We start from the raw sequence: 15404 nt of genomic DNA, 5'->3' as shown, positions 1-15404 counted from the left end.
ATACAAAAATTAACAAGTAATGCCGCGCATAACAGGAAACTACTAAATAGTAATTATTATCTTATGGTATCTAAGAGCTTCTTATGTCTTACGTTGGAAATATAAATAATAATGGCTTTAAGTGTATTGAACCCATAAAAAAACTTATTAATTGGATAGATCCAGTTCTTCCTGAAGAAATTCAAAAGAATCACTAAGACTTTCCATTTCAGCTTGATGTAGGCGTTGCATTTTCTGTATTTCCGCAAGACCTTTTTGACGTATATAAAACCTTTGTTTCGTTGCACGAATAGCCTCACTAATTTCAAATTTAAATATTGCACGATTTTCAGGCCCAATGAAATTTTTACACGATTTAGCAGCTCCTGAAACATACATTATTTTCATACGTGCATAACAATCGATTTAAACAAATAATTTGCTATCAAAACAAACTAAAATGGAAGACAAATCTTACGGTAGAATATTCTTGCTGTTTTCGTATTGAAGAATGCTATTGTATTTGGATTACGACCCCAATATGTAAAATTTGAGGCTAATTCATCGGTCATCGTTTCCTTCATGAAATGACTGAGAGCTTCTCTCAATTTAATGCCTCCAATAAAAGAAAGGTACCGCTCCTATAATTACAAAGAAGTCAAGAAAACATGTTCCGCACAATTTTTTTAGCTAATTATATGCACATTAGTTTAAATAATACATACTAAATCTTGTAAGCGTAGTATATCTTCTTCAAAATTGTTAAAATCATCTATTGTTTTTAAAGGTAGTCCTCCAGGCTTATTATATAATGTAGTATCTGTTGGAATATCTGCATTCATCTGTAATCTTGAAATTTTCGATAATATGACTTCATTTTGACCACATATTTCATCATTTTGTTTTTTTATTTCCCTAAAGAAAAAAAACGACGTGTAAATTACTGGGTTGTAAAATTATTTATGATTCAAAAGCAAGAATATACCAGATTGAAGAATAATTATATATCAACCATAAAGTCAAGAACAACAAGCGAGAAAAAATGAAAAAAGAGAAGAAAATAGAGGGAAATAGGAGAAAGAATTATAACATTCTATAACAATGAACTCCAAAGTAATGTTAATTGATATCACTTAGAAAGCAATAAAATTATATTCTACGGTTAATATAAACAAAAATATTCAGATTTACATACTGCAGAAGAGTGATAAATTCTCTTGATAATAATATATATATTTTCATTAGAGGTACGCTGGAAATCTAAAAAAAATTTTTACTTGAAAATAATTACAGAATAACATTTGTTATATTTATATTCACTTACCAATATATATTTATTTTCTATACTTTCTACACCGAAATTTTAAAAGAGAGTAAATACAAAATGAACAAATCTTATGATTTTTTAATCTATATAATTAATATTATTTATTTTAATTACTAAAATTTTTATTGTTATAAAATTATTAATAAATGTTTGTTTATTAATAAATCCTTTATTAAAACTATCCAAATATATTCATTACTTTACTATACAATATATATAAATTATAAGCAAAAAATAACGAATTATAATTATTCAGCATTAAATGTCCCCCAGAGCACTCACATTCTGTTGTCAGAAACTTCCCTATTCTCAGCATAGTATGAGGCTCACATTTTTCTTACAATTTGGAGTCAAATATAAAACAAAATCTAATCGCAAAATTCAACAGTAAATGTCACAATAAGATCTCACAATTTTACTATAATTATAGCTCATAAATTTCATCATAATAAGTTTCTGCAAAATGTAATTTATAGAATATATCATTTTGACGGAAAAAAAGAAATTGCAGTTTATGATTAAACATGATACTTTGAATAGTTGCTATCTGGGTAGTAAAGCAGTTGAATATAGCACAATGTTAAATACAAGTGCAAATCTGCAAATAGTTTGAAATCCCTCAATATTGATCATTTTATTGAAAAACAAAGGAAAACCTATTCCAACTGAAGCTTACAGTTTATTACCTAGAAATATCTTGAGTTGAACTTGTAAAAAGTTAATTTTTATATTTTCTTTTAAAATTTTATGTGGAATGTTAAGATAATTTTTGGCTAAGAAATGTCTAAAAAGAGTATGGTGAGGCAAACACAATTGATAAATAAATAACAGCGATACGAAATAAGATAAATATAATTTTACAAGATTAATTAAAATAACAGAATTAATATTGTCAGATTTATTTCAATTCCACATTTATATAATCTCTGTTAGATTAATAAATCTAAATAATAATTTAACAAACGAAACAGATATCTTTGACGATTTTCCATGCTTTGAAAATCGATATTTGACATTATCAGAATTTTTGTCCTTAAATTCATCCAAAGCACAGCAAGAACTTAAAAGGGAAAAAACAGTAAATAATTCGCAGAAAGTATGGAAGGACAAATCGGAGTTTCCACGCAGATGTTGCCTTCGTCGTAACGAGACTCGCACTAGGAAAATAAAAAAAAGTTATCACATATTTCCTTCTTATTTTTCTAAAAAATATTCAGTAAAATTAATAATCAATTTTTACTGTTGATTAATTAAGGTATCTAAAAATACATTATCATGGGCGACGCTAGCTGCGGAAGAAGTATATTACATCAATTATTTGACAACTGTATGTATCATCAATATATATATATAATAATAAAAATATAAAAATTCATTGAAACAACGAAAAAAATTGTTCGTGACTGTATTTTTATTTAATTTTGCTGTTTTGGAGTTATCCTCTACTTTGAGCAATGGAAGAGTTAAAATTTGTCCAGCTAAGGCTGTTACCGTGGAGGATATTGTGGCAGCCGAGGCTGAGTTAAAACCGGAAGAGATTCCGGAGGAAAAAGTTGAGGAGACTGTGAGCAAACCTATAAGAAAGGCCACTGCCCAATATGTCCTTATAGTTGCCCCAAACCTAAACCTTACATAAGTCTTGAAGAAATTTGCCCGAGTATTATGATTCCTCCAACTTGTTGTTTCATCAAAATGCAGGTAAATTATTTTTGAATAAATTTTAATGGTCCATAAATTTATTAAACAATATTTCTAAAATTTTGTAAACATTGCAATTTTAGGATCTCTGTGCCCCTTGCTGTTGCGACACGAGACCTCCACCGAAAGTTTGCCTACCTAAAAAGTATCCTCTACCAAAAAAAAAACCAACTTGTGAATGTGACTACTGTAGACAATGACACGCATCTCCCAAGTGCTGTGAAAATAGCAGTTCTTGAAGTTGTATTGCGACGAGGAAGAATATACTCAAAAAATCACTATTTAGAATAGAAATTTTCAAACCTTTTCAAGAATCAAAAATAATATTTTTCAATATACACCAGATACCAATCAAAAAGAATTAATGTTATAACTGAAACTAAAATACAATTTAAAATTAAATTCATCAGCTACATATATAAATTTATATGTAAATGAAATGAAAATTTGTTTATTAGATTATTACATTTGATTCTTATTCTTTAAATTGTAATCAACTTTTATTAGTAAAAGATTTATTATTATTTTCATATAATTATTTATAAAAATTTAAAGTATAATTAATATTATAAGTAAAAAATTTATATATAATTTATTATTGTTTTTCAGTTGGGGATGATTGACATGTTTGTTGATTCTTTTGCTAATTTTTTGAAAATGACTGATGGTAAAGATTTTTACGTTAGCAAAGTTATTCAAAAAGCATTTATTCTGGTTAACGAGGAAGGAAGTGAGGTGCTGCAGTTACTGCAGGTAATTTGATTCAATATATTATGTTGAAAGGAAGCTATTCATGCTTCAGTTACTTAGTATTAATTATAATAGCATTATTATAGTTTAAAGACGTTCAAATATATAATTGAAAAATGTCTTTCAATGAATATTTTCAGCTGTGGTAATGAAAGTTCGATGTATGCCCAGTCGAGAAACACTGCCAGTTCTATTTAAAGTTGATCGATCATTCATTTTTATGATCAATTACTATAACACTCCTATATTCATAGGACATGTAACGGATTTATAATACCTTTCCTTACAGTCACGCCCATAGAGCACCTAGTGGCTTAAAGACATCTGTTAGGTGTCTTTTAGTCAATTGGATGACTAAAAAATGTCTATAAGACAATTTTTAGTCAAGTGTACTGTATGGGTTGTTTAAATCTCTTATCTTTCGGGGCTCTCAGCAACTATAAACATTTTGCAGTCTAAATGTCGCAGTAAAGATGAGATGATAGGTGTTCTTATCGAGGGACTCCGCCAAACAACAAATCTTGCGATATTTCTCAAAGACTGACAGAAACCGGCGAAACCTGTAAAGCAATGGATTTTGATAATTGTGACTTATATGTTTAATTATGCAAAGTAAACTCGGATATTCACGGGTAGAATAATTTTAACGGTGACAAGATAATTGAAAAAAATGAGTCAAATGATGTAATACCAGAGCTCCAACCGAATTTAAAATTGATAAAGAAATCTGTAATTACGTTTTAGTATCTTCAAAAATTGCTGACACTTCAAGAGTAACTGGCTATCAGATACTTATCGATGGTTTTTTATCCAATTTGAACACAATCTACATTTTCTTCATACTTTTTCTCCCCCTTATTTATGATTAATTTAATGCATTTTACTCTTATATCTTTGATAGAAAAATCAGCACACATGTAAGTCCAGGAACGCAAACAGAAGTAGTACCAGGCGAGTTATTAAAACTTGCGAACCACTGATAATTACAATACATGCTGTTGGTGAAGAAGGTCAACTATCGGAGGCAGTAAATACAATTTATTCGGAAACATGTGCCTGCAGTAAAATCTCAATGGAAGATTAGCTTCTCTTTTAAACTATCATTTCTATATTCTGAAATTGATTTCTTTTACCAAAGTAAAAGTCTACATTTTTCACAAAATTCATTTCATGTCCCGCACAGCAAGATTTTATTCTACTTATTGAATTTAAAATTTACACACAAAATAGTAGGGGATATACAATATGTTGTAATCCAAAATTTATATTGTTATATTAAATTGCTTTTTTTCCTTCAAACTTATAAAAATTCGATATTAGTCTTAGCTCAAAACACCCTCGTCGTATTGCTAACGACTTTTTTATTATTCTAGCACATTATTTGGCTGTTATATGGATACTATATTGGTTTATTTTTCATTACTCGCGACATCCGACAGATTTTCTTGTTCTATATACTATTTTATTTTTTTAATAAAAAGTCACGTTGTCCATCCTTCCAGCGAATTATTGTAAATCACAGTGTATAAAATTAACATTAACATAATTTTTGATAATTTGGCTAATATTTATCGTCTCGTTGAAATTGTGAAATTTCCCTTTCTCTTTTCGCCAATTTAAGATTAATCTATACTAACCTAAAAGTGTCCAAACTTTCTAGTGGATACATTATTTTGAGAATCTTATTATGGAATTGAACGAGTACTTGGGGAATTTACAAATTGTACATTTTGAAAGCTGAAGAATTATTTTATTGCGAAAGCCTGCGTTGAGCCAGAATCACAATGTTAATGATATTCAACGAGAAATGGCTTTACTGGAAAATAAAAATTTGGCAATTTGTACTGCGATGTAAATACTCGAGTACAGGAGAAAGAATCTGCAATGGCTAGCGCGATACACGCTACAGAAATATTACCAAACCCTGCTTAGAAGAGCATTCTCGAGCAACATAGGAGTATATATAGGTAATCCCTTGCAGAATTTAAGGAAATTCGTGACCGTTATATACCAATTGTTATTCTACAAAATCAAGTGTGAGATTATTGTAACTCCAACAAAAAACAAATTCTATGAATTTATTCTTTTTAACGCGATAATTGAAATTGAATTTTTACATGCAGGGGTAAAAATTATGGGGAAGAGAAAGTGGTACTAAATGATTACGCGTCACGTATGGGTGATTTGGAAAAGCCTAAGAAAAGCAAGGAGTATCGCAGAATGGAAAAAAGGAGTCGTCCAAGCCTGAGAAACGTAAACTCGATCAATTCCATTGAGTATCGGCGACGTGCATTCTTGCAACGAGAATCCATATCACGAATGACCTCTGGTTAAACTTCGTGCCCGGAATTATTGAAGCAGTAATTATTGCGTAGCCGTGTCGCGAAGATAGTTTTTCCCATTCGCTTTGCGCCTGAAAAGCCGAGAATATACTCGATTGGACTGAATTCAGGAACGAGGGTCAAAAATGGAGAAGTTGAGGGAATCAGTGAAACTTGCAGAATTTATAGTTCGACTAATCTCAGGAGATATGTCAGTTATTTCTTCAGCCCCTCCTGGACAGATAAGAATTTTCATGCTAATAGACAAGAACTCGTTTGTGTTTGTTGAAAGAGAAACGTGTCAGTGCAATGCAGCGAAGATTTCTTCAATAATGATTCCATTAAGTTTGAGAAAGGGACATGCATCAACAGAGAAAGAAAACTAAAGTTAAAAAATCCCGAAGTAAGATTCATTACAAGAAATTAGAGTGGAAGAAAGCGAGCAATGACGAGGTTGACGTTCGCAGGAAACTTGACGAATTTCTACGTGATAACATTGAAAATGAAGGTTATGAGGAAAAGATTAACTATAGTATATCGGCGGCGAAAGGGCACGGTGATGGTGACAGCGCTTCATCGGTGATCTTGCAAGCGATCGATACGAACAGTAGTAAATACTTGGAATGGAAAATCTCCGAATCGCAAATCATGGAAGAAGTTAAGAGAAGTTTAGACAAAGACATCAATCATCATGAGTTTAACGAGGAAAGCGAGACGGAAGAAATTCTAGAAGTACACCGTGCCAGCAGAAATCCTGTAAATACATGAGAAACATTCTTTAAAAATCTAAAGACATCTTTTAGACACCTTTTAGTCAAGTGTGCTGTATGGGTTAGTACGAACATGTGTTCCTTGGCTGTAACCATGACAACGCGACTCACATAGAAATAAAACATTTCTGAATCCACTATGATGAACGCAGTGTGATCTACTTGTAAAAAAAACATATGTAGAGTAACTTGCAATAGTTGCATTGAGTGTTTTTATACAAAACATTCAAATAAAGGATGGTGAATATACTAAAACCTTGTATACCATCATACTTCATATTTTACGTAAATTAAAAGAAATATATTATAGTTTTCAACATAAAAATAACGTTAATGATTTTTAGGTTAAAGAGCAACGATGTGGAAACGATAAAAATTTTACAATACCTTTTAAGCAATTATCCTGACATAAGTATTATTGAAATTTTTTATTTCAATGAATTATATAAACATAAATATTAATCATCCAAATAATAGTCTAGGCCCTGTTTATCATTACTCGCCTATTGCTACTTTTACACGCAAGATTTTAGGGGTCAACGTAATATTACGAAAAATTGAGTTAGATTTGTCCCGATGATAATGTTTACAAACTTTATCATGCTCAGTCCATGCATCAAACATATATATATCAGGAAGTATGGATCATCTCATCCAATAGTACCGATCAAGTTGCTGTAGAATTTAAGGTGAAAAAACAGCAAGCTGCGATCAGATACGGCCAAGAAGATATAGTCGCCGCAAAAGCTCTCATAGATCAGTGTCCAATAGATGATACTGATACTGAGATTAATTTAGGATGTATTTTATACAAAGTCTGTACACCAAAATTATTCTATCATGATTATAAGAAGAAAACATGAATCTTAAACATTGACTAAACTGGTAACTATCATTTCAGGAGGAGTAATATGAGCAAGCTTTAAAAAAGTTCCCAAATGCTTTACAAATCATAGGATTTAAGCCCCACTTGTCGTAAAATATAGCTCTTTGCTATTTCAAGTTGAGGGACTTTCTAGCTTCTTTGAGACACATAGGTAAGGAAAATTAATTAAATTATTCAGATGCGTACGAAGTTTAATATTTTTTTTATTTTTGCCATAGCCGATATTATTGAACAAGGAATACGGGAACATCCAGAATTAAGCGTTCGTATGACCACCGATGGTATAGAAGTTCGGAGCGTGGGAAATACATTGACTTTGCACGAAACTGCTCTCACCGAAGCTTTTAATCTGAGATCAGCGATAAAATACCAGCAACAAAATTGTTCGTATATAAGATTGTGGAATCATATATGTGGAAAATAGATGAGATATTTCACAAATTTGTTTCATACCTTACATTGTTTGATTCTTAGTTGAAGTAGCTAAAGAAGCCTTGACGGATATGCCACCGCATTTTGAGGAAGAATTGGATGCTGTTACTTTACACAATCAAGCATTGATAAATATGAATACCAAGCTTAATGGTGGCTTTGAAAAACTACATCTTCTTTTGCAACAAAATCCATTTCCACCAGAAAATTTTGCTAATTTATTACTGTTATACTGTAAAAATCAATACTTTGATTTAGCAGCAGATTTATTAACTGAAAATATCCATATAACTTATAAATATTTAATACCAGTAAGTATGAAAAGTATTGAGCTCTTAAGCGAATGAAATTTGCATTTAACATTATAGCTTAGATAAATGAATTGATTGATAATCAAGAAGTTATCACGTGATCAACGCGATAAATAATTGAATTTTGTTAAATGTCGTATCAAATAACAAACATTGATTCCAATAATTCTAATCATGAAAATCTCGCGTTTCCTAATAAATTTAAAATTTACAAATATCCTAAAAAAGAAATATCGTAAAAGTATTACTATTTATCTCTTTAATTATGTATTTAAAATGAATCTATTTACACTATAATATAATAATAAGAGTGTACTTTGATTTAATGATAAAAAATGTTTTTTTTTTGTAGTATTTGTATGATTTTCTGGTTGTATTGATAACCCAACAAACATCACCTGAAGAGGCTTATCGGAAATTTGATGACCTCGCGATGAAGCACACGGAGGCCCTTCGTAAAGCGACCAAGCAGGTTCAAGTAGCTCGCTTGAACTATGATGATAATACAGTGAAGAAATCCATGGGAGACTAGGATGAAGTTTTGAACAGTTACATTCCAGTTTTAATGGTACAGGCAAAGATTTACTGGGACCTTGGAAATTACACGCAAGTTGAGAAAATCTTTCGTAAAAGTGTGGAATTTTGTAACGAGCATGACACATGGAAATTAAATGTAGCTCACACGCTTTTTATGCAGGAAAATAAATTTAAAGAGGCCACTGGGTTTTACGAGCCTATAGTCAGGAAAAAGTATGACAACGTATAGAATTGTAGAGGATGAACTTTTATTACTCACATTTTAATGTAAAATTAAATTACTATTTTGTAATAGATCCTGGAAGTAAGCGCGATTGTCTTGACAAATCTGTGCGTCAGTTATATATAATGACGAATAAAACAACGGAGGCTGAGGAGTTGATAAAGAAAATTGAAAAGGAGGAGGAATCGACGACGTTGAAGGATCAAGAGAAAAAATCGTTTCATCTCTGTATTGTAAATCTTGTTATAGGAACTCTCTACTGTTCGAAAGGAAATTACGAATTTGGTATATCCAGAATGATGAAGAGCTTGGAACCTTATAGCAACAAATTAGGAACCGATACATGGTCGTATGCTAAAAGGTGTTTTCTGTCCTTGATAGAACAGTCGTCCAAGCAGCTGATCGTTTTGAAGGATTCAACTTTACAGGAATGTTTACAGTGTCTAAAACACTGCGAAAGTGTGGGTATCAATAATATTCTATAATTTTATAATTTTTGCAATTGCTCTATTCCTATAGCTATATATTTTCTTTTTTCAGTATATAGCAGGGAAATCGTGACAGTGATAGATTTGCCCTACGATCTGCAGGATGTTTTGCCAATCATTCCACAAAGGAAACAAAAAGTTATTTACGAATCACGTTATTTAAAAGCATTGTTTTTAAAATTATAAATGAGCTAAATAAGGAAAATGAATATTTATGTCACCGAGTGTGTGGTTATAGGGATCGCTATACCAGATCCGTCATTATTATTATTATTACTTTTTTTCCAGTTTCGAAATTCTGGACCCAACAAACGTAAGAATACCAAATTGTACTAGGAAGTTACAAATGGAAGTAATCTGAGTCTCAAAGGGTTAAAATAGTGATAAGTACCTGAAATGGAATTTCTCCTTTAGCAAATTCTCCACCGACGATTCTAGGTTCGACACTGGGCGTGTTCGGAAATTACTGGCCAGCTGCTGGAAATGAAAATAAAGTTGGCAGCAGTACAAAAGTATTCATCGGCGAGAAGTTGGTATTAATGAGAATTGCTGGGGGTCTGTTTTCTTAAGGACCGAATTTATAAACGAAACTTAAGCTTAGCACGGTCTTAGCTAAGATCAATTGTCTCATTTTAACCTTCAATACAGTGCTAAGCTCGGTCTTCGTCTTAAGCAATTTCTAAGCTAAAATTCGAGTTTAGTTTGGTTTATAAATTCGAGCCTAAGTTCCAGGCGGCACGTCTATGTGGTGTCGAATATAACTAATTGCATGGATCGGTACACAGATCGCAGAAAAACGATAACTTCAGATCGGATAAATCAAACCGCAGAAATGTGGTACCATCCTATATACATACTATAGTGCCCATTCATAAAAACGCAACTATTCCGTTGTCATGGCAATTATTAGTTACATTGGTGTTATAATTTGAGTACGGGACCTACGGTATGGGTATTGTAAAACTGCCAACTCGGATCTGACTCTAGTGCTCCATACGACTGATTAAGTCTTTCATTTGTGTTAAAATTTTTTAAATTATATTCGGATTTTCTAATCAATGATTAAACGAATAAAGAAACAATAAATGGGTACTCTCACTGCAAAACAGTATTTAGTAATACTAATAATACAGTATTTCATTTTATTATTTAATATTTTTGTCAATTAATTTGCAAGTTTTTGTAGATCATATCCAACTGACTTAATTGTCCTTTATGTGTAAGTTAAGTTTATATTTAAAGCTTTGCCTAAGATTCAATAGAAACTTTAAAAAATATTTACAAGGTATTTTTATACTACGGTACAAGATTTCTCTCAGATTGTGGCACTTAAGCTGTATTATTGGTAGCATATTTTTCAACCTATGTTTTTCAGGTAATCAATGTAATAAAAATGTTCCTTCTTTTGTTCATGTAAATAATTAAAAATAATATATCATGTGTTTATATTTCTTAACTATTAGGCTGGCCTTATACAATTATTATATGCCAGATTTTGCATGACTTTAGTTTTGTGTGTTACTTATGTAATTTTAAGTATTGGCTTACATATTTGGCATATGAATATTCATTGATCTACACCACTTATCCATTATAGGCCAAAAGGTTTTCATGCTCTTTATTCTATTCACAGAACAGGTAAGCTTAATCATACACATGCAGTCAGTTGCAGTCACCTCAACAACATCAACTACTAATATTGATTAATTTACAGTTGCAGTTCTCTATTACTACATTTTTAAAAGAACATTATTGAGGATAGGAGATCCAAGATTTTATGAAGGATCTACATGGATTCAAAAACATTTAAGTCTTCCATAAAGATATTTTTATGTAAATTGGTTAAAAATTTGATTGCACATTTAAATAATTTTATTATAAAAAAAGGTATATGAAATAATTGGAATCTATAAGTATATGGTTACGTTAATGAAATCAGTTCTTTTATACATATTGTTAAAGATCTGTAAAAAGAATGTAAATCTAAATCAGTCATCGTTTTCGGTTAGAGATATTCACAGATTATGCGTTTCATACGATCAAACACTTATTTGTACTAAACATTTCATTCGAATAATATAGGACAATATAGGTGGTGGTTTTAATGCCTTTACCGCATGGCCCCTCATAGTAGTCTAATAATTTTAATATTTGACTTTTAGTAATAACAATCATATTATCGTTAAACCTGCCTGTAAATGACTTTTAATTTAAATTATTTGGAATAAATGTTAAGATGTTCTAAAAAAAGTACTTTTCCACTGATAAAGCTTTATGAAAAGAAAAGTAGAAATGCAAAATTAATGGAAGAATTACAATCTGGTCATGGTTTTAAAAAGTTATTTGATGAAAAAGATAACACTGAAAAATTGCAATCAAAGTATAATGATCAAATTGGCGAAGCTCTCGATTAATTTGAAGAAGCGAAAGTTGGTGAATCGCTAAACCTCTTAATTTAGCGAGTTAAAAGAGAATGGTTTAAGCAATTACTATTTAAAATAGTGAAATAATTACATTTTTAAACATATGATTATTTTAAAGAAACTAATGGAATTAGAAGAACAAAAAGCACATTGCTTTATCTGATGAAAAAAAAGGAAATTGGAATATAATAGCCGCAGAAGGTTTGACGAAATATTTAAACAAATTGTTAAAGTTAATCAAGATACGACAGAAAATTATTTAAATAATATTATAAAAGAAGAAATAAAATGGACTGAGATAAACGAAACTGAACAGTACATACAGAGACTGGCTAATGTAGTAGAGAAAATTACCATTGATACATCAGAGAGGTAAATTATAATTATTACAATAATTACAACTCATTAGTATTTGAGTGCTATTTTACATTGATGAATGATATATTTTCTAATTGTAGCCTTACTAATTTAAATAACGAATAAATGATTGCCGATATGATTTACAACTTTGTATTGACTGAAACTGAAAAATTTAATTTAAGGAAACACATAAATGAAAAACAACAATATTATTTGTATCAGATACGTACAGTTATTTATGATGAATGTCTATAGGACAACATTTAGTCAAGTGTTCTGTATGGGGTATTAATTGTTTTCGTATAAATTAGTTAAAATATCACTTCATTCAAAATATAATTGCATTCTAGGTATATGTAGTAAATGTCACCATTTTTTTGAGATTTTTAATATGAGTAGGATCCTCGGAAGAAATTAAACTCACATTTTGTTACAATTGACTCCGATCTCCCCTATATATTTTATTTTTTTACTGCTTATAAAAAACTTTTTTCTATGTGTAGAAAACCGAGGACAAGCAAGAAGACATGGCTCTAATATGAGAGAAAATAATACAGAAGAAACAGGTAAAATAACAAAAGTATTTAAAATATACAGGATATAATATTAATAAACCAAAATATTTCAGCTCCTATTTACCATGAATTGAAATAATATTGAAGAAATCGTTAATACGACCAAAAAATGTGCTGCTCTCATTGAATTTGGCGTCACAATCGGAATATATATTAGCCGAATTCCTTAAAAAAATAGTATTTTTAAAGGAAACAATAATGAATCAAATGGAATAGTTCCATTAATAAAATGCTTTGTTAGCAATCTACTTTCCATAAACGATAGAAAAAAATAGGATTGTCGAAAATAACTCTATTTTTAGAGCCGTGGCATGGGATATCTTGGAGTATATCAATTTGAAAAAGAATGTTGAACAAGATGATAAGAGTCATATACAAAATTTAATTTATTGTGAGATATTTGACCCAGGACCCAGTATGATTTCGGAGAAAATTCGAAGTATAGTTAAAATGGGAATTAGGAAAAGGAAAGGAGTAAACTACGCATCCTAAGTGGAGTGACGTAGATGGGTTAATTGAAAATTTAAGGGACAGGGCCCTGGCTCCTTATGATGTCGAGAGCCACGACCTGGCGCGGCTCGCGAGCTTAAGTACACAGTGGGAAATTGAATCGTGTGTGGTTCGGCTAGTTTCACTCTGTAATTTAACATGGAAAATGATATACTACACTATAGTTAAAAGCACACACGATTCAATTTCCCACTGTGTACATCTCGAGCAACATTTGACTAGTGAGAAACACGCTCCGCGAGACGGCCACCTGGCAGTGTTGTGCTAAAGTGGGGAGTGTGGAATAGAGACGGAGAGTGCGCTGGAGCGAGACGGCCCAAGAATCCCAGACCGCTACACCAACACATCTCCGATCACCAACAGACAGCATGAAGGTGGAATACACGGCGTGTGGCGTGCCACTCCATATCCTCCACATGCCGAATACACTGACCGGCACATAGTATAACGTTCCTTGATGCATTTAGGAACCACATTATAGGGCCGCTCATGTCATCAATATCTCAAGACGTAAAAGCACAAGTTAGCATACATTTTGAATTAAAAAACTTTGAATAATAAAATGTAAAGTTTTTTTAATCAAAAGTGTAAGCAGAAACACTCTATTCCGTCTTGAGTTGCTGATGGTGAGGGAGTCTGGCTGTGTTCGTTTATTACTGTAAGTAAACTGCAAGTACTGAAATTCTATTATTTGTGTCACATAAAATATAAATTCTCGGTACTTGAAGTTTACTTGCAGTAATTACCGATTACGGCTTCTATAACGCAGTTCCTAAATGCATCTAGGGATGCCATACATGCCGGTCAGTATATTTCCACCTTAAGGGTGAGTCCCACCTAAACCTGTAAGGTAAAATTTTATCATGTAGGATTGCGAATTTGCTGTGAATTAGCCAATCAGCATACGTATTTTCGAAAAATTGGCAATCCTACATGGTGAAATTTTACCTTACAAGTTTTGGTCGGACTCACCCTAAGATTCTCATGTTGCCTACTAACTCAGCACAGTCAGCCAGCACGCTTTATCTCCACAATAGTCAAGCTATCCTCCATATAGCTGCCAAATGATCTCCCAAGGTCAAGCATATCACCATATATATTATGTTGCACTCGAATTGTAATGACTCCTGTAAGACACTTTGCTTTAGAGTACAATAATTATTATGGAACACCCTATATTATACATACATATATTTTAGAAAATATTTCCGAGGAAAAATAGATCAGTATTTTTATTTATTAGCTAACACAGCAATACATGAAAATCATTAAAAATGTGTAACCTACAATTTTATTAACAAGTTTCAACTTAAAGCAATTTGAATTTTTAACAATTTCATTCATATATCAGCTAGACAAATAAAAAATCTCTAAAGGTATTTTAATTATAAAAAAATAATGCATTAAATTTCAGATAATATCTGAAGGAAGTAGGTTAACTATAACCCTGTATAAAATAGAACGTTATTGTTAACCCTTCAAATGTGCATTCTAAAATATGGGCGCACAAAATGCATAAACTTAATTAAGTCATTTATGCGCACATATACATCAATTATAGAATGCATTTCAAATAAAAATAATACCTAATCCAATTTAAAAATTGGCATTTTAAAAAATTAATTCTACAAAAATACCTTCACAAAAATTCAAAAACTGGAAATCTGCGGATATTTCAGGAATATACGGGCAATGGCGGGAAATGGCGGGTAATGGCGAATATTTTGCTTTGAAATCAAGTCGAGCAAAAAGTGACAGCTCATAAAAAATGGCGAAGTAATTCAAAGTGACATTTAATCGATTGAATACGTCAC

The 15404-nt window shown here is 31.2% G+C and overlaps 1 protein-coding gene and 2 pseudogenes across 1 annotated transcript; 2 read left to right on the top strand and 1 right to left on the bottom strand.

Moving 5' to 3' along the window:
* Positions 1 to 1249, bottom strand: LOC136777166 (uncharacterized). The gene is made up of 4 exons (XM_066733244.1): positions 1175 to 1249; positions 705 to 894; positions 458 to 620; positions 1 to 365 (listed from the first exon to the last, which is right to left on the bottom strand). Exons 1-4 carry the CDS (start codon positions 1219 to 1221, stop codon positions 148 to 150), a joined length of 618 nt encoding a protein of 205 aa, XP_066589341.1. The 5' UTR covers positions 1222 to 1249; the 3' UTR covers positions 1 to 147.
* Positions 1250 to 4115: 2866 nt separating this feature from the next.
* Positions 4116 to 9915, top strand: LOC136780685 (intraflagellar transport protein 70A-like; annotated as a pseudogene).
* A 400-nt stretch (positions 9916 to 10315) lies between these two features.
* On the top strand, positions 10316 to 14825 carry LOC136777172 (transmembrane protein 138-like; annotated as a pseudogene).
* The last annotated feature ends 579 nt before the right edge of the window (positions 14826 to 15404 follow it).

Source organism: Prorops nasuta, unplaced genomic scaffold, assembly GCF_024137725.1.
Source record: "Prorops nasuta isolate Cenicafe-Biocafe unplaced genomic scaffold, Cenicafe_Pnas_1.2 PNAS00002, whole genome shotgun sequence".
NCBI classification, from domain to species: domain Eukaryota; kingdom Metazoa; phylum Arthropoda; class Insecta; order Hymenoptera; family Bethylidae; genus Prorops; species Prorops nasuta.
The sequence above is the reverse complement of the archived record's forward strand: the minus strand, read 5'-3'. Positions and strand labels throughout refer to the sequence as shown.